The sequence below is a fragment of the Varanus komodoensis genome, unplaced genomic scaffold, assembly GCF_004798865.1.
Source record: "Varanus komodoensis strain SLA01 unplaced genomic scaffold, ASM479886v1 scaffold1, whole genome shotgun sequence".
Taxonomy (NCBI): Eukaryota; Metazoa; Chordata; class Lepidosauria; order Squamata; family Varanidae; genus Varanus; species Varanus komodoensis.
Window position 1 is genome coordinate 17,427,120 of NW_025335268.1, and position 20,838 is coordinate 17,447,957.

At 39.1% G+C, this 20,838-nt stretch overlaps 1 protein-coding gene and 1 pseudogene across 13 annotated transcripts in view; one reads left to right on the plus strand and one right to left on the minus strand.

Annotated features, from left to right (window-relative positions):
* The window catches only part of LTBP1 (latent transforming growth factor beta binding protein 1), a 242,920-nt gene that overhangs the window by 38,214 nt on the left and 183,868 nt on the right, over positions 1–20,838 (minus strand). For all 13 annotated transcript variants that reach the window (XM_044451089.1, XM_044451347.1, XM_044451264.1 and 10 more), the window contains 6 exons: positions 15,069–15,191; positions 13,694–13,819; positions 11,030–11,152; positions 9,489–9,614; positions 4,507–4,632; positions 957–1,100 (listed from right to left, as the gene is read on the minus strand). In XM_044451089.1, the coding sequence (XP_044307024.1) occupies positions 957–1,100; positions 4,507–4,632; positions 9,489–9,614; positions 11,030–11,152; positions 13,694–13,819; positions 15,069–15,191 (768 nt within the window). The remainder of the gene's footprint in view (positions 1–956; positions 1,101–4,506; positions 4,633–9,488; positions 9,615–11,029; positions 11,153–13,693; positions 13,820–15,068; positions 15,192–20,838) is intronic.
* On the plus strand, positions 4,640–9,471 carry LOC123034551 (annotated as a pseudogene).

The window sequence follows — 20,838 nt, forward strand, 5'->3', positions numbered from 1 at the left end:
AACTTTTAAATACGCTCTAACTCGTATGGTTTTTAGAAATGGACATCACATAAATAGGAATAAGTAAGTAAAACATGAACAAATTCAAAAGCAAAGTAATGATCTGTAAACCACATCTTGGGCACCATAGGATGCTGTATATCTCTTCTATACTTGTAGACAGAGCTATGAGCATGGAGGAGAACACCTGATTATGGATTTCTCTCTCATACACACATGCACATATACCCTGCACTCCTCGCCACCACAGAAAGCTTCTTTTATGAGGTTATAATTCCATGCTCATCAGAAAAATCAGAGACAGAGAAAAGGGGCCGTGCTGGTGGTCAGGAATAGAAGGAAACACAGAGACTGGGACATGTAGTGTTCTATGGCCTCTCCACTTCCCTCCCTGCATTTGGCTTGTAGCCAAGGGCAGGCTGGGGCGTCTTGTATATTATCAGAAACACAACTCAGGATTGCACCTTTATTAATCCCTAGATAGCAAAATTCTGTTACACTTTGAAAAAAACAAGCATACATTCTAAATGGTAAGAGACACCCACATTATTATTTTTAATAGTAGCAGTACTTTAAAACTTAATCTGTGGCAGGATAATTTAAAGATGTGCTAAAATACTTTTATGTTCCCACTGATTACAGTTTTAGTGCCTCCTTACATTACATCAGACTGAAAAGTTCTGTTGTCCAGCACAGGGAGAGCCAGTGTGGTGTAGTGGTTAAGAGCATGGGAGTGGCACTCAGACGATCTGGGTTCTAGTCCCCGCTCAGCCATGGAGCCAACTGGGCGACTTTGGCCAGTCACAGACTCGCAGCCCAACCTACCTCACAGGGTTGTTGTTGTGGGGATAAGATGGAGAAGATGTAAGCTGCCTTGAGCCCTTTGTAGGAAAAAGGAAGGATATGAATTGAAAAATAAATAAATAAATTTACATTCAACACTAACAGAACATTACCTGTTGAGGATCGGAAGTGGCACTGTCCAGTCATTGGGTCATATTCCTGGTTTTCGTCAGAACACAGACAAAGGAAGGAACCTTCCACATTTTCGCAGAGGACTTCTCCACATACTCCACTCAGCATTTCACATTCATTCACATCTGAAAATTGAAGAATAATATTGACTTTATACATCTCCTTTCATCAGTAATATTTCATAGTTCCTGCCATCTATGTGCAAGTATAGTCAACTGTTTCAGTTAATGGGTGATATAGAAATCAAAACAATCAAATCAATAAAATAAACTGGGAAAATGTGAATATTTATTTGAAATATTGCATGCCACCATCCACTTTTCCAAGGCTCCCAAAAGTGGCTCTCATACAATATCAAACATGAAACACAAGAATACATGAAAGAAATACAACAGAAAGAATAAAACAGCAGATCAAAGAAATAAAACCAATAAAATCAATGTAGCTCATTGTCTAAAACTAATGCTATAAATCAGGGTGAATGAACAAGTCATCATCAAAAGGAATCTAATTTAGTGCCAAATTAAAGATTACATTCAACAGTAATCCTGGCCTTGAGGAGAATTTAAAAAAAATGTAAATGGCAACTATAGGCAAAATGGGGGCTGATCATGGCACAGTTGTGAAAAAATGGAGCCCATGGCAGCTTCGCTCTTGACACAAATAGTAGCTGGAGTGGAAGAAGCAATTTATATTTTGGCAGGATTCCAGTGTGGTTCCCTCTCGTTGACTGGGCTGCTTTGCTATGCCACTGCAGCTTACAAATTAAGAACAAAGCAAAACATGCAGGGCCAAAGTACAGATCAAACATGCCAAAATATGCATCAAGCGTAACATGTGGTCTGGCCCTGAGCCTTTGTAGGAATCACATTCGATATACAGGATATCACAGTGGAAAAACTGTATGGTTTATACTAGGAGAATACCAGCTGCAGAAAAGCCAAGAAGAGTTAATATATAAGATGAAGATCATCCTTTACTCTCCCCAATGGAAATTGTTAATAAGAAATATTTCACATACAATGCATTATTTGATAAAAGTTCTTAACCATGAGGCATTTTGTAGGCCATTCAGGAAAAGGTACTTTAAAGAAAACTGTTTAACAAACTTAAAGAAAAGCTTGCTTTCCATATTTCTGGTTTACTTCTCTCCTGCCCACTTTGTCAGGCTTCAGAGAGGTTTTGTTTTCTGGCTGCTCTTGTTGAGTACCTCCATTTAGGGCAGACAGCAGAGCTAACAAACCAATGGTTCAGAAATCACAACAAGCCATAGTTTAAATATGCCAGATTTTGTATGCTAAAAACAAACTTTAACTTCTATTACTTCTTTGCAGCTGGTTCCAGATTTCAAAAAATTTGGCTTAGCATTAGGTGTGAAAAGGCCATTATTTAAGTTAGCTGAGGGAATGACTGCATTTAAATCTGTATAAATGTCAGGGCTGGTTTGAACAATATCCATTTATGGGTTGTTCTGTGAGGAGATAAAGGATTTCAATCTAATAAGTGACAAATCCTCACAAAACAGCTCACAAGCTCCAGCTCTTAGGGCAACCAATGTTTGTTAAACCAATTTAAATTTCCAGTATAGTGACTGTGAAATAGGTTGGGCTGGTTAACAAGATTCTAACGGAAAAATAAACCCTGACAGGTGGAAGAGAAATGACAGGGCATATGTGACAGAAGCATTTGCCAGATATCTGTCCAAACAAACACTGTTATAGCTATGGGGAACTACTGTAATTTTTCTAAACTTCTCTTGATCTTCCTTCTCTTACTGTTTTCTTGTTTTTCATTAAGCTTTTATGTTTGAATTTTGGCTTGTCCTTCTATGAAGAATATATTCTTACACAAAAATTTAATCTGCTATGCTAAAATATAACAGGAAAAATTAAGAAAAACACTGATGGCTTATGGTAGTGCAAAACATAGCTTACTGGTATTACTTATTTCAGCATGTGGTCACATTCCCATCACTAAATCAAATGGCTGAGATTTAGGAATGCATCCCCACTCAGTACAACAGAATAAACATGAGATGGTTTCAGCAGGTGAAAAAGTATAACCTAAGGTCTGCTAGATCTCTGTTCCAACATTTTCATGCTAAAAAGGCATTAGAGCAAATGTTTTCTGTCACTCAAACTTTTTCCTTCCTTTGTGAATTGATTATAACGTTTCCTTTCCTCTCCTTTCCTTTTTATTTTTGCAAATAAGACTAGATGTCATGATATACACATGTCTGCTTGCATGATACACACATATGGTCCAGCAATTTCTCTCCTCACTCATTTCAGATATGCTTACAGTTCCTGATGCTTCTAAGCTCAATCAGACCATGTGCTAAACAGATCAGACAATGAACTGAAAAGAGTCAATAGGATACTGTAGCTATTTATATTTGCCATAAAGGTTTTACAGCTTTTCCTTGATACTGAGAATTGTCTAGAAATTGTTAGCTAACTCTGTAGGTGTGTCTACCTGGTTCTCTATGTATTTATGAGATTTTGTTATAGCTTATGGCCACTTCTCATAATGACGTCTCTCCACTGGATAGAACAGGAAAATATTTTCCCGTAGGAGTTAACAATAAGCAGTCTGAATTCCCAGATACTTACAACTGAAGCCACAATTTATGAGATGACTTGCATGGATAAGCTACAACATGTTTTTAGGTCTATTCATTGATGGAAATCATGCCAGTATATTGTACATTGCATACATACAAAATGTTATTTTAGAATAGTGCAAGATACGTATGTGGTATTTTATTTTAATTCAGTCCTGAACTTTCCTAGTGATCTTCAGCAAGTATCTTTTGAAAGAAGGGCTCTACTCAACATTTCTCCCAGTGGTGATCAAAATGCTGAGGCAGGATATACATCAAACAGTCTGTTCTGAGCATTAAGAGTAATGCTGGACCTAAATATTCAGCCATACTTTTTCAGTAATTTTGAGGGATGTGAGGAAGAAACAGGAACTCTGAAAAAACACATTCCCCACTGTTGGCATGAGTTTGATCCTGAAGAGGCACTATGCAGAGTACTAAAGCCCACCTGCCTAAAGATGGGAAGTCACTGTTCCCTGAGTCTGCTTGACTCTTCTACTGGTTTTATGGAGCTTGCCATATGGATTATGTGAATAGCATTATAAAGATTGTTATAATGAAAAATAACTTTTTGAAGTACTACAGTGAAATTTGAAAACTGTTCAACTATTCTGTCACAAAAGCTAGACTATAGTTCCTCTGGGCTCTGCAAAACCCTGGTCATTCAGGATTTAAATTCAGTCTATTACAATTTGTCTTGTAGATGAATGGTCTGATGCTTTAAAAAAATGATAGGTTCTAAAAAGATGAAATGATTTTGTTCTAATTTAGTCCTAACACTATGTTCTTGCTAAATGGCTACAAAGTGTACCTTATTTCATTTTGAATAGGTTTGTATAAAATAAAGATAATAGGAAAGGGTTTAATGAAGATTTCCCTAAAAATTGGCTGTTCAAAGAAGAAGTATTCATCAAATTCTAGCAACTCACCCACACAGCCTTTCCCATCCTGTAGATACTGATAACCCTGATAACAAAGGCAGCCGTAGGAGCCAGGTGAATTTTCACAGAAACCGTGACTTCCACACACAGTGTTGTTGAAACATTCATCCACATCTGAAAAATGAGATACATTAATACTAGATGGAACACTTAAGGAAAATTTAAAATTCCAGGAGCAGACATGCAGTGATAAACAAAAATGCATTAATTACATTTTTTGAATAAGATAAAGCTAATGAAGCATTTTCTATGTGCTTTTTTCTTTTATGTTCAGAGATCAATACAGGTGACCTGTTTCATGTCAGCGATTGATAAGCACGCAGTAAACTTTGTCATGTCAGCTTCATGTCAGCCATAATAGTACAAATGTGTGACCTACTTTTGTCCCTATACAGATTGCTTCCTTATAAATGGCTGGCATGAAGGGTAAAATGGTGAAAAATGGCATCTTAAATAGAATTTAATAGGGAACAATGTATGATTCTTTTTATCCATCTCATGAAATCAGAAGATGAATTTGTAAGATCTTCTGAGATTAAAACAGAGCCATGCATCATCATTATCAGCAGCAGCAGCAGCAGCAGCAGCAGCAGCACATTTTTTTATTTTAAAAAGGCTTTGAAAAAGTTTCCAGATGAAAGCCAGTGTGGTACGATGGTTAGAATACTGGACTAGGCCTTAAGGAAACTGTGTTCTAGTCCACACTTGACAATGAAGCTCACTGGGTGGCTTTGGGACAGTCGCACAATCTCAGGCTAGCCTACCATGACTTACAGGGTTGCCCTTGTGAGGATAAAATGGAGATATGTAAACTGCCTTGGGCTCCTCACAAGAAGAAAAAGGTAGATGTATATAATATAATATAAAATATAATATAAATAGCAATTAGGCACAGATTTTGTAACGGTAATTGAATTCCAAATATTTTGGTGGTATAGATATAGATAGTGTTGTGCAGTTACTTTTACAGAGATGTAGGGTAAGCCGTAAAGTTAAAAATTATGATCATGATGGTATTATTCAGAAAGCCAATTCCTTATCTCCACAATCACATTCACTTTTTAGAAATGATTGTTTATGTACTTTTACAGCAATACTAGTTTAGTAAGTCAAGATGTCCTGAGAAATATTACTGGCAAAATCAGCAAGTTCTCAGTTAATAAATCATATTGCTTTCGTATGTTTCTAAGTAAAAATACTTTTCAGGTCTAAAACTATTCTTAGGTCTGTGAAAAACAAAGAACAGGAAACAAAACAACAACAACAACACAGAGCACTGCACTAAACAAAGAAATATGTTTCTCAGTACCAACGGAATGTGAAATAATTGCATAACTGTTTTACATAAGATCTCTTTTACCAGTAAAACTTAACCAATGCATGAGCTTCAGAAATATTCTTTAAACTAGGAAGCATTTGAGATTAAATTTCTACACATAAAAATGAATATGATTTCATACTGTTGTAAGTTATAGATCAAGGCACAGAAATTTCTTCATATCCATGCATCGTCTTATATATGAAATTCAATTGTCACAAAACTACAGTTCTATTGGTAGAACAGGAACCTTTCCTTTCCTTTAGCTTTGCTTGTTTTCTTTCTTCATTTTAGTTTTTGCTTATTCTTTCCTATTGATACCCCTAATTATAATACTGTTGACCAGGAGACAATGCTGATATGGCTTTAGGCACTGAAATGAAAGAAAGAATTACCTCATTCTTTTTCTTTTGAAACATCTTAAAGCATTACATCATGCAGATGTTCATCTACCCAAATTACTGTCTTGTCTAAGATGGTGAAAGATTTGCTTTTATCAATACTGAAGATTAAGAAATGCTTTGAGGGCCTTTCTGGAGACTGACTGAAAATTATTACTGGGCATGATTATTAGTATTATTCCAAGTTCCATGTCTCGTTTTTTAAGTGGGGATACTTTCATTTTATATATGTGTGTATGTGTGTGATGAGCTGCAGATTTAATGAAGATCTTATAATTTGATTTTTAAAAAGCTTAATATATCCATATGGGTGCATTTAAAATAGAGGCCATGTTCATCTAGGACGCTTTCCTGAATATTCAGAAAGCTACTAAATACTCAAGCAAGAATAATAATTACCATTAAGGAAAAGGTCAATGTTCCTTGATTATGACTATGATGAAACTCCTGCACAAATCCTTGTTAATGGCTTTCAGGGGGAAAAACTATCATGAACTATTTTTCATTTCCCTTCCAAGTCTCCACTAACATCCATATTTTTTGTGGATATCTGCAAGTATATATAAAGTACACTTGCTTGTGTGAAATTATATTTAGTCCCACCATAGAAAAAGCTTTAGATATTCTGTAATGGCCACACATTAACAGTTGTAAGCGTTGTGATTTGTCCTCAACCATTTGGTATTGACCCAAAGACATAAAATGCATGAATATGACTTTAGCCAATACCAAAACTTCCTGAATTTCTAACAAGCATGAAATAACTCATTTCCATATGAAATAGACAAAATTAAAGGGCTAAATTCTGCATTAAAAGTCATTGAGAAATTGTCAAAGATGCAATGTAACTAGAGTTTTCTCATTGATGTAGCCTGCATGACATGACAAGCTATGGTTTATTGTAACAGGAATAGCCACAAACTCCCACTCCTTCCTATCTCTGCTCCTCCCTTCCCCTAGTGCAGCTTGGAGGAGAGCAGAAACATTTGCATCTATTTTAGATTAACTGCAGCTTGTTTTTTCATAAAAACTTTTTTTAATTAACAGCATCTTGCTTTTTCATGCAAGACTAACTCTTCTATATTCCACCATCTGAACATGCAACAACAGTCAGTGTACAACTGGTACCCTACAGAAAATACCAAATGACCAAACAAGCCATTAGCAAACTACATGTGTGGGTTTTAAAAGGGTTAATACAAATGTGAGAAGCCTGATTTTTGTGGAGATTCTGGTGCATGGGTAACCCTCTTCTCCTCATCAATCACAATGAAAATGACGCTCACAAAATGTAACTAGCCCCAGAAGGAAAGCACCTATTAATGCTATATGGAGCTTTCTTTCCAGGTCTAGTTAGCTATATAACAAGGGGACGGCATACAAAAACTCTAAATAAATAAAATAATAATAATAAAATAATAAATAGTTGGATAATTTTTAGCAGGACCTGAGAAAGGGAAGAAAGGACCATGTATCCTCTCCTTATGTGTTGAAATATTGGAAAATATATATGTGGTAGCCTAGTATGCAGTTTTGCCAAGAAAGGCTTCCCTTTTTGAAAACAGAAACTCAAAAATAGCATTTTATGGTTATTTTGAATGTGAGAGATTGTGCGGGGTGGAGACCCTGTTGGGCTGGCTCTCTATATTGCTCTAGCTGAAGATGGTTATGGTCTTCTGGAAATGAGTGTAGGTATTAAGAGTCCAAGAGGAAGTGACTACTATATGAATTGCACTGAAGAAGAGATTTTCAGAGCAGAGTGAGAACTGAAAACCCAAACAGCAAAATGGAAGTGCAGCAGTGAGGGAGAGATGGTTGACATAAGCATGGGCAGAGCAGTAGCCAACATGGCCACCAGCTAGAATCACTGGGACTTCATGGCCAAGCCAATGGGGGAAAAAAACCTGTGGGTCCTTTAGTGGGCACTGGAAATCCACTTGGCAAGAAGCTGGAAGAGAAAGGTTTTGACAAAGCCTATATAGTGCTTGGGCAGTTCTTAATGCTGAAGAAGGCCAAAGACCTCTTCCCTGAGTGGCTGAAGAATACTTGTGGTGCCAATATCCTGCAATCCAGAGACTGTTATGGCTGCCTGAAGGAATGCTGTGCTTCCTTCTTCTGAGGGCCATTGATCACAGGTTGGTGGATACTGTTATGGCTTCTGTTGTTGGCTTGCAAATGAACGTTCCCTTTCCTCCCAGTGTGTATTCCTTACAAACCTTACAGCATCTACAAGGGCTCTTGTTCTGAATCCAGAAAAACAATTAATGGTTTTTTAAAATGTAGCTGAACCTCTTTTGATATTGTAGAGGGAGCTGAAAAGGGGAAACTATTACATCTCGAGCTTTATAAAGGTGGTTGTCTTTTATCTGACTTTGTGAGACTCCTGTTCACTCCCGAGCCACTTAATTCCAAAATTGTACCTGCCTATAAACATATGTGAGTGTTCTGAATTCCCCTGGCCTGAACCCAGCTGGTTTGAGATTTATCTGTTAATTCTAAAAGCAAGAGATTAAGCATGATTTCTCTTTTTTTCCACTTTTTGATTCTTTACATAACTTTCATGCCAACTGGCCTAATGAGAACAAAGACTCATTGCAAAGTTTTTAAAACAATAAAAATTGGTTGGCTGAAAGCCCAAGCAGTGGATACTGGGCTTTATTTTGTTGGGGATTGATGGAGGTGGAAGATATATATATATTGAGCTGGGAGGGTAGTAAACTTACGACGTCCAGACTTGATTGTCCTTGGACAAGGTATAGGCTTCAAAATATTTAGCTCTTTGGAATATTTCAGAGATACTAAATTGGCTCTTAGGGGTTTCATAAGAAGAATTAATTTTTCATACATTTATTAACTAATCTGGAAATCCATAGAATGTGCTTATGAATGCTCAACACTTATTACCCAAGTGCTTAATATACACTTCTTTTTGTAACATTCAAACATTTTTATATACCTCTTTTTGTAACATTCAAAAAGAACTCTACATATGTAGCAAAGTAGCTAAACAAGCCAGATATATCTTTATTTGAATTCTCTAGCAGTATCTTCATTCTCTATTTCCTTCCTGAATATATATTCAGTTGGATGTATTTTGTTATATATCAGTTTTGTCAAGATCAGCCCTTACGCTGCCTCACTGAAAATAATTATGGCTGCAATCCTATACGACATTTAGATGTAGGACTTACTTCTAAATAGACACAAATAAAATTATACCATAACTTTCTTGTTTGTGTAATCCACCTTACCTTCACATGATTGGCCATCCCTTGAAAGAGTAAAACCATCTTCGCAAATGCAGTAGAAAGAGCCCTCTGTATTTATACATTCCCCGTGAGGTAAACAGAGATTGGATCCTGCACATTCATTGATATCTACAGGGGAGAGAGAAGCAATTGCTCAAGAAGAACATAAGAAAAGCCATGCTGGATCAGACCAATAGTCCATCTAATCCAGCACTCCCTACACATGGTGGCAAACCAGTTGCTCACAGCATCCCTCAGGCAGGATGGGTGCAAAACCTCCACATGTCCAAGCTTCTCAGCAACTGGTGTATACAAACATGCTACTTCTGGTTCAAGAGGTACCACTTAGCCAGCAAGGCTAGTAGCCAGTGATAGTCTCCTCTTCTATGAATCTGTCTGATCCCCTTTTAAAGCCCTCCAAATTGGTGGCCAGCCTGTGGCTGTAAATTGCATAGTTTAACTATACGTTGTGTGAAGAACTACTTCCTTTAATTTGTCCTAAGTCTCCCACTGATCAGTTTATGGGGTGACCCTGGGTTCTGGTATTACAGGAGACCTCTCCCTCTCCACTTTTTCCACAGCATGCATTATTTTAAATACCTCTATCATGTTTCCTCTTACGTGGCTTTTTCCTAAGCTAAACACTCCTAGTTGTGGCTGCCCTCATGGGGGAGTTGCTCAAGCCCCTGATAATTTTTGTTGCTCTTTTATGTACTTTCTCCAACTCAATAATGTCCTTGTATACATATGTACACAGAAACCACTGAAGGTATTTATATGAAAATTTCAATAATATTTACCAAAACATCAGTGAAAATATTTCTGAAGTCCCCAGTGCATGAGGAACTCTAACACAGAAGATCCCTGTTATCAGATAATAAAAATCTAATTTTGCATTCAGTCATAAATCATAGGAACCGGCTTTTATTTGAATGGGAAAAATAACAACAATATCCATCAAGAGAATCATATTCTCTATGCTTTTCCAAAAAACGTTTTGCCCTACCGAAGGAAGTGTACAATCCATCCTAGTGGATGAGAATCAGTAGGTTTACCTTGGTAGCCAGTAAATAACTACAGATCATCATGGAAAGCAAAATGTAGGAACTTATATGTATATTGATTTAAGGTTGTTAGTGACTGTCTTAGAGACAGCAGTGTTGTATCCAACAGAATACCAACATAATGTCAACAGAGAAAGTACAGGAATTACCATTATTTTGCTAGTACTTGCATGTTCTATTAGCAATTGTGTAAATACTATCATAACAACTGGTGCAAAAAAGACCCATCATAATGAAGTCTTCATGAGTTTTGGAAGTGTTTGTGCAATGGTTTGTGCAGGCAGGATCAAATTATTGGATTTGACACACATACAAGTGAAATGACCCATAGGATACACAGGGTATTTGCCAGGGAGATATCCAGAAACTGTGACAGCAGGAAAGATGTCTTCTGAGCTTTTCTTGGAATGCACTAATTAAAAGGTTACAAGTGTGTTTTGTATTCATCCTTTTTATACCATTCCTATAGTCAGGCTGTACCTTGACAACCCCTGGAGGGAATTAGCTGGAAGCCTTCTGGGCAAGTACACTCATAAGAACCTTTAGAATTAATGCAGTTCCCTCCACGACAAACATCACTGTCTTCTTGGCATTCATTAATATCTGAAATGAATCCAACATCAAACAAATAATTTTAGAACAGATGAAACTAGTAACAGGCTTAGGGTTAACCTAGCCCCAGTGCTTAACAATGTCTTAGAGGAGGGCTACATAATTTTCCCAGGCAAAGTTAAACACATATTTGTGTTCCAGTATGGGTGATTAAAAGTTGAGAAGACAAGCAGCCAATTCGAAGGTGGCAGAAGTGGAGTCCTTTGGAGACTTATTACCTTACCATTAAAGGGATGAACTAGGAAGGATTCCCTCTTGGTTTCCTGTCAGCTGGGATCAACCAAGGCGAAGGCTTGCACCTCCAGTTTGAATGAAAAAGAACAAGCAAGTCTCTCCTAGTTACATCAGCAATATGGCTTAATCAGCCACACAAAAACTGGCTGCCTCATTATGGAATTACACACATTAATCAGGTGGCAGGCATAATACGCCACAAGCAAAGAGTCACATTCCCTCATAATGTTGCATAATTACTGCTAAGTATGAAGACTGGCAATGATTTTCACCCTTAAGTACAACAATCCCAGAGCAGTCTCAGCCTGATTAGATCCTTTGGTGTAATAGCTGTAAAATCCCAGGTTTCAAATGTCCAGTGGTTCTGGTTTTCCAAAGGTTTTGGACCATCCACCATCTCCGAACTCATTAAAGCATGGTTGCCTGTATCTTTAGCCTGTATCTTTATCTTTAGCCCAGCAGGCCTGCATCTTTAGCCTAAGTCTTGCTGTGTTTAATGAGGTATACCTAGCTCATTCCAGCCATTACACCTTTCAGCAAGATGACTGAATGGGCAATGTGTAATGCAGCACTGCGTCTAGCATGAATTATGCTGTGGTATCTAAAGGAGTGCTTGCGTCCATATATGCCCTCCAGCCCCCTGAGATTGGAGGAGGAGGCCCTTCTCCAGGAGCCCACTGTGAAGGATATTAGGAGGGTGAGTACTTGGAGGAGAGCCTTCTCTGCGGTGGCGCCCCGCCTATGGAATGCACTCCCCAGAGAGGTCCGCCTGGCGCTGTTGTTATTTGTTTTTCGGCGCCAGGCCAAGATCTTTTTATGTAAATGCTATTTTAACTGTTAATTGCTGTTTCTATTTATTGGTTTTATAGTGTTGCCGAAATGCTTCAGGTTTTTTAATGTCTATTCTATATTTGTTTATTTGTTTTGTAAGCTGCCCCGAGGCTTTCTGCGATGGGGGCAGCATAAAAATGTTATACATAAATAAATAACCTAAATGGCTGCCAGCACAATGCCAAAACCACAACATAACAGGTATTCCAAGAGAAACTGTCGCACCAGCAACAACTATGAGCCTTTCACTAGAGGTCTTTTACACTAGTGCAAAATGTTTATGTGAGAGGCAGTGTCACAATGGCTATTGGCCTGTGTGTCCATAACCACATCTTAGCAAGGCCCAATTTGTTAAAGACAGAACATATCAATGAAGAGTGGACAGATATGTGGCTCCTTCAACAGCTCCTTTTAAATAATGTGGCTTACAAGTACATTCCAGTTCAGCACTGACTCTAAAGAACGATGGGAAAAATACTGCACAAAGATTCACAAAATGATGGAGCATGGTTAGAGCCTGGAGTCAAGTTTAGCACTGCTAAAAGTTGTGACCTAACTACAGGAGAGTGCACAGACGCCTAAGGAATAACAAAGAAGACTAAATGAACAGAACTATCATCAGCCAAAAGATAAACCATGCAAGTATGGGTGGAAGTGTCTAAGAACATTTTAAAAAATGCATTAAATTAAATTAGGGCTAACACAGTGTATCAGCTGCATTCCTCCAGCAATCATGTTTGCAACAAATTCACTTATCTGGAGGAATTGTTGCATTTTCTAAGTTCAAAATATTGTGCCATGAATGCTAAAAATTCCCACAACAGAAATTAAGTCTTGCGGGAAAATGTGTGAACTGTTGATAAGGGAGAGATATGAAATGACTACATTAAAATGATCCATGTCAGGGCTTTGTGGCCACAATAAAAAAAACATGAGCTCTGACTTGCAGGAGGTCCAAGCAGAGGAGGGCCAGTCAAGTAATAGCTTTAGACACCCTGTCCTGAGCAAGGGGTAGTTGTGGTGGGGCTGGACTCAATGACCCACAAGCCACTCTCAAACACTGTGAGGATGTTCACATGAGACAAGAGTCCATAATTTTCCCATGAGGAACTGTGGTAGGTATTGGCTGACATAGTGAATATGCAAAACCATGCCTAGGAGCTGCCATGATTTGTCATGTTGACTCAACCTGGGCAGTAGGTGCTCTGGAGGTATGCAAGGTCCCCACATAACCCCAAGACAGACATGGTTTATAGTCTGAACCAGGTTACTGACTATGAGAAAAAAATAGTGATGGTGAGTAAATACTCCAAGGTGAATGACATCACATAATTTGTTATCAGGGCAATGGCTTGCTAACCAAGCCACAGGTGGCAGAAACGATGCATAACTATATAAACCGTGAAAGAATTGTATAGAAGAGTGTTTGACAGAATTCTTCATAGAAAATGCCACCTGTATGTTTACCTTCACAATGGTCTTTTGTAGCTGACAACTGGTAACCTTGGCCACAAATGCAGCGGTAGGATCCAACTATGTTTCTGCATTGTCCATTTGTGCAGAGCTGCTGCTGCTGCTGACATTCATCGACATCTACACATGATAAGCAAATGTTTACCTTTGGAAAATACTTGCTTATTTATATACTGTTCCCCACACACCTATATAGAAAAGTTCTTAAAAATATGATCAAAGACATGTATATGAGGAATGCATTAAAGCAGGTTCAAAGTAAAGCCTGTATAATGCTGCATGGATTATTTTTAACATTCACAATTTTTAAAATACTGTTTCTTCTTAGGGTAAATTTTCTTCCCTGTGTTGTTGATTGAAAATTTGTTGGTAATGCCAAGTCTCCAGTGGGAGAAATTGCCTGCTGGAACTAGAAATCTCAAAGAAGCACATTGGCTTTTTGATTTTTTATCCAGACTCTCAAGTAGTATCCAATTGCTGTTCATATTCAGAGTTTGCAATGATCTTTCCCATTCTCACAATATAAAGATGGTCAGTTCATGCCAACATCTGGATTTCAGCAGGAAAACTCATTTCAAACTTACAACAACAAAAAAAACACATGTTGCTGTAAGATGGTGCTGCTGACTCAACAAGCAGAAAGGTCTGGTGTGAGTTCATGGAAAACTATCTACTCCAAACAGTCCATGGTAAGAGATGAAAAGTACTATGTACAGGTGGGAAAGGCAGCCTGGTGCCTGCCAAATGTTTTATATTACAACTCTAGCTGGCACAGCTAACGGTCAAGGATGATGGGGGTTGTTGTTCAAAACACCTGGAGGACACCAGTTTGCCAACCCTTGCTTTAGAATAAGATTTTTAAAAATAATAGTGGACACAAGTTTAAGCCAAGGATGTAAAACAAGGCAGAGGCAGAAGTGAGCATCAAGACGTTTGGGAAACTGAACAGTTTATTTGAGAGAAGGCCTTGGAAAAATCATGCTTCTGCCTGTTTTATTAATATTTAGCAAAGTATGCCAATGTTCATCACAAAGTTTTTAAACTTCACTCGTTTGTCCTCTGCTGACCTTCTACTCACCTTTTATAGTTACTAGTCCTCCTTGTGTCCCTTTCAGAGAGAAAGATGAATTTAAAAATAAGGCTCTTCCATGGAGGTTCATATTTACATATTTCTTTCAAGATTTCAGCATATCAGTAAGTAAAAAGGCACAACAATGCCAAGATGTACATGCAAATCTATGCACACCCTATGTTCATTTTTAGGATGTTTCTGTCAGTCTCATACCTTGAATGAGGAATACATGTCCCCTATGAATGCCCAAGATTGCATATGTTATTTAAAGAGTAAAGATATCAGTCTTAATCCTACCTTCACACTGATCTCCTGCTGCGGACAATTGATAACCTTGGCTACAGAGACATCGGAAAGATCCCTCTAGATTTTCACACTGGCCATTGGTACAGAGACTGCTATACTGACATTCATTTATATCTGTGAATGTAAAGAATGTGTTTAAAACATGGATCACTTATTTATAATGATGCTTGAGACTCTTCAAGACAATCTGCTAAAGTAACATTTTATTAATGTTGCTTAGCTGGCCTCAAGGAGACTTTCTTACAAGACCCACTTTTATGCTTTTCATCATTTTGCTGCTGGCTCCCATCTTCTGATCTTTTTGGGAATGCTATCGATGAATAACTGGTGAGATTATTCTGAGCAACAATTATAAGTTACAAAATCTGTATCTGATGTATCTATAAACAATAAAGCAGTAAACCGTGTATTCTCTCCACCAAAGCCCGGATTTCACATTTTAAAAAGTAGCACAGAACAATAAAAATGGCTACAAAGAGATTTGTAATTTAATATTTTGGGAGAGCTTTTGTCAGAATTTTGATTTCTTTTCTGTTTGGCAAGGATCAGAGAAAAAGAGAAAAGATGAGGAAGAAGAAAGACATTTTAAAACACTGGGCAATAACCAACAGCGTCATTATATAAATTCAAATAGTGCCAGTGAAGCTCCATCAAATCTTTTAGTTGCACAAACACTTCTAAAACATGCACTAGCAGAGCACACAGACTACTCCTGAAAGTGACTGTACAACTTCTTGCTCAAGAGTAGATTTAGCTGATTCTCATCTTGTGCATAGATTGGAACCTAGATGTTCACAGCACAACAGCACAGATGACACAGATATTGTCATGCAGGTGGGCTAAACTGGGCACTGGACAGTATCTCTTATCTAACTATGTATCTGTACTATGTCTAATAAGAAACTCCTCCATGTAATGTAGAGGAAGCACCCTATGGAGGTCACTTTTAGCAGCCTCTGCATGAAAAGGCACAATATGCAGATCAGTCAAAAGAGTTTCAGGTATTAAAGACCACTTGAAAGGACATGAAGTTACATTGGGCGAACAAATCCATCACGCACACAACATCCAATCAGTTTTTGGTGTTTTCCATCTACTGCCACAGACTTTAAAGTGTTTATTCTCAAAAAGAACGCTGTTGGAAGATGAAAAAAGTAAGTTTTATAAAGATAGGTAAGAGAGGCAGATAGATAATACTATGTTCTTTGTTTAAAGTTTTGGAAATGCTGAGCAAGCCTTTTGGGATTTGCCAACAAGATCCAGCATGGTTACCAAGACAGACCTATCTGGTCTGCCTGTCATTCTTAAATGCCCCTTTCAAAAGCAGACAGTACAGGGTAAGATGGCAAGAATTAGAGCCAATATAAGCAACAACATAAAATAAATAAATCCTATCCTAGACACTAAAAAGCCACGTTCCAAGATTTCAGGCAACACAGGAGAATATAATTACCTTTAGTTGGGTTTCAGAAATACATTGGCTAATTTTTCTGTTATATACATTTTAAGGAAAACAGTGACTAAGTTCTGCAGCATGAAAGCCCCTGAAAGGTGACAAGCCATGGTGGGTTGCATTGTCATTAGAACCAGGACCATTGAGCAAGAAGCCAACCAGACAGCTCATGGCTTCTTCTTGGCCTTGTTTTACCCATGATAGGTAAGTTCTATCATCTAGAATTGAGACAAGCCCTTCTAATGTCCTCAGATTTCCTTTTGCAATCAGCCAAGTCCTGCAAAGCGAGCTAAGCCCAGAAGAAGTCTGTGAATGCTTGTGGAGCTCCAGCTGCACATCTCGCAACCCTCCCTATCAGGAGCAGCTGCAGGATGTGGAAAAAGGGTGCTGCAAGTGGGCATGCCACTTGCCCTCCCCAGCAAACCAGCTTCTTCCCTGCTTGCTGCTGACAGTGCTTCATGAGAGAAGAGGGTGCTGCTTGGCAACACAGGGTTTCATTCCTGGTGAGGGCCCTGCAAATGCTGGATGTGCCCAGGGAATCCAACAGGTTCCTATCCCCAAACCTGTGGGTACCAACTGAAAGAATAAAATGAGGTTCATTTTTCATTTTGATTTCTCTGACAGCTGTCAAAAGGCAAGCTGTAAAAGGAACACAAAGCTGCTAGTGATCTTCACTTGTGAAAGGGAGAGATCCCCTCCCTTTTTTTGGCTGGACCTGATGCTTTTCAGTATCCTGCATCTTGTACACTGTTTGGTTTTTTTGCAAGACTCTGGGTGCTCAAGAAGGTAGAAAAGGTTGAGCACAGGTGTCAAAAGCTTAGGTTTCCATTTATTTTTCCCCCAGCAGTGACACCTGCATATAGATATGCAGAGAGAGCAAGAAAAGGGCTCATGACCAGAGCAGGCAGAGGAGACAAAGCAGCTTTAGCTGCCACATTGGTTTTAGCTGGAGGACCGGTGAGCAAGTAGAAAGGGGCCAGCCCATGCAAAACTATGGGCTGCCTGCACAATAACCAAATCTTTCACTCCCAGTGAATGCAACAAAAACTTGGTATGAGCCTCCAACTGAGTATATTTTGAGGCAGTGAGAACAGCAAAGAAACAATGCCTCATTGCCTCTATCCAATCTTTCCTTTGCTGCCCAATGTTGCTTTCCAAGGTTGTCCAAGACTTATTATATTCTAGCCCCAGGGACACCTTGGAACCATCTCAGAATTGCTGTAATTTATTTGCTGGGCACTTCCAGGAAAAAAATCTTTTGCATCCATCAGGACTTGGACGAGTTTGTAATGTGTGTAATATATCAATATTAGTGACATAACCATAAACTCGCAGGCCAAAACGGGCTTGTAGGTCAGGGCCAAGTTGAGGAGACTTGAATTCAGGAAGAAGGACCTAGTATCCTGGGTAGCCTATATAAGAGAAGAATGAATGCTGGAATTCTTGTGGACAAAAGGTCAGGCATTTCCCCTGTTAAAGAGATTAGGCAAAACAACCCTGCAAGGAGGAGGACCCATTGTCCTGACACACCTGGAAATAAACTCATCTAGAACACCTAGGTAACACAGACAAAAGGACTCATCTTGCCCAAGAAAACAAGAGTTAAGGCCATCAAGAAGCCATCAAGCACCATTCCAACAATTAACATAAACTTGGGAAACTTAAGTCACATGTACAGAGAGAAACAGTATAACTATCAGGGCGTAAGAAAGGAATCTGTATTTTCTCTCTTCCCTGCAAGGTCTACTACTGCAGGACAGGTAATCCCCCCCACACACATTTTCTGGTAGTCTTTCTCTACATTAAGTAAGAAGCTCTTTCTTTCTTTAGAAACATAGAGCAAGATTGGGATGTAATGAGAATATTTGTTGTCTGGACCACATGGGGCCTACACTTGTGCCTACTCTGTACTCTTCTGATGAATAAACTTTCTTTTTATTTCTCAGTGCCATGTGTGAATGCAAAACCAGGATTTGTTCAGTCTAGCCCAGGGGTCGGAGCCACATGTGGCTCCTTCATCCCTCTGCTGCGGCTCCGTCGCTCAAAATATGCGTCACAGCCACCAGTGTGCGACACTTGCCGATTCACTGAGCTTTTTGAACCCCAGTAGGCCAACCATGGAAATATCCAAGAAAAGAAAAGTTTCAGAGGAAAACAGAAAGTTTAATGGTACTTGGGCAGATTCATTTGCTTTCACTGCTGATGAGGACTCAAATAGACATTGAGTATTTTATTTGAAAGTAACCTTCAACCCAGTGTCTTTTTTTCGGAGTTCAAAATGTTTTTGTTGCATGCAGAAATAAAAATTTGTTTTCTCTGTAGCAGTTGATTTCATAAATGCAACACACTATAGTTTTTTTATACATAGCATAAAGGTAAAAAACGATATATGCAGTGTTCATTTAGATGTCAAAAGGGTTTTGCGGCTTCCGGAATTTTCTTTTGTGGGAAATGGGCCCAAATGGCTCTTTGAGTGTTTAAGGATGCCGACCCTTGGTCTAGCCTAAGCCCAACAAAAGATCCTAAGCCCTTTGAGGCTATCTGGAGGCCAAACACTTCCTTTTGAGGTATATTGCTCCCCAAGATTATCTGGGTAACAGGTTATAGCACTTGAATCTATGGAGATATCCAGAGCACAGCGTGGTTCAGTTTTCCTGGATGACTTTCAGTTGGTACATCTTGAGGATTTGGACAAAATACTTGGGACAGCCTCATGCAACCACTTCTGCACTAAAAGTGGTTTTATACCACTTATAAAGTGGTATAACCCACTTACCACTTAAGTGGTTTTATAAACCACTTTTATAAGCCCCTCCTGGCTTATGAAAGCCAGCAAGGAAGGAATTATTGGCCGGACCAGGGAGGCCAGAATCAAATATTCCTTTTCCAGGCAAGATTCTTGAACTCCAGGTGGATCCTTTTCAAGCAGTGTTCAGGCCTGGTTTGGTCGTCCAACCTATGCTTGGAGACCAGGGAGGCCACCTTGTTGTACTGCTGGACCTCTTCGTGGCTTTTGTTACCATCAAGCAAAGTATCCTTCTGGAGTATCTGTCTAAGTTGGGAGTGGGCACACTGGTTCCACTTCTATTTGGAGGATCATCTCCAGAAGCTGGTCCTTGGGGAATATTGTTCAGCCCAGTGGATTCTGCAGCATGCAATTCCTCAGAGGTCTATTCAGTCCCCCATGCCAACATTTATATGAAACCATTCAGTGGTCTCATCCAGAGTTCTGGAGTGCATTGTCATTAGTATGCTGATGACACGCAGCTCTATTTCTCCTTTTCAGTGTCAGGTGGGCAGCAAGTAGATGTCCCAAACTGGTGACTGGCTACAACAATGGACTGGATGAGGGCTATCAAACTGAAACTCAATCCAGACATGACTGAAATACTTTTGATGGATTGTTCCTTTGATGGGATGGTGGATGTTCAATCTGTTATGGGTGAGGCTGCAGTCCCCCTGAAGGAGCAGATTTGTAGCTTGGGGCACAGTGCTCCTTGAATCAACTATGTAACATGAGGCTCAGGTGGCATCAGTGGCTTGGAGTATCTTCTACAGCTTTGGCTAGTAGCCCAGATGCATCTCTAACTGAACAGGAATAACCTAAGTAATCCAAGCTCTAGTAATCTCTAAATTGCAATGCATTCTTTGTGGGGCTGTACCTGAAGATAGTTAAGAAGTTGCAGTTGGTGCAGAATGTGGCAGCTAGATTCATAACTGGGACCCACAGGTCTGAACATTTAAGTCTAGTTCTGGCCCACTTGCACTGGCTGCCTGAATGCTTCAGATCCCATTCAGGGTGCTGGTTTTAACCTGTAACACTCTACATGGCTTAGGATCAAAATACCTGTTTGAACATCTCTTCCAACTGCCATGTACTCACACAGTATGCTCAACCTTTGGGTCCTTCCTTTGAGTGCCAACTCTTGAGTATGGAGGGTGACAGCTATGAGGTGCCCCCTCCTTTCATGGTGGCGGTGGCCCCCCATCCATGGAATTTTCTTCCCACTGTGATATGGCTGATACTGAATCTGTCATCTTTTCAGTGCCAGGTTATGATGGCCCTCTTTTCAGAGGTTTTTAAGGACTTACTCAGCCACTCATGGGCTTGAAGGGGATTGTTGGATGTTTGCCAAGTCACCTTTCTTGTCATTCTCTGTATTGTTTTTGTCTGTTCTACCATCTGTTTTTAGTTGTTTTTATCTTTCTATTTTCCCAATTTTTACGATATTTTATCTATTATTATCATTTGTTTTTATGGATTATTTAAACTGCCCAGAGAGCTTTGGCTGCAGGGTGGTACAGAAA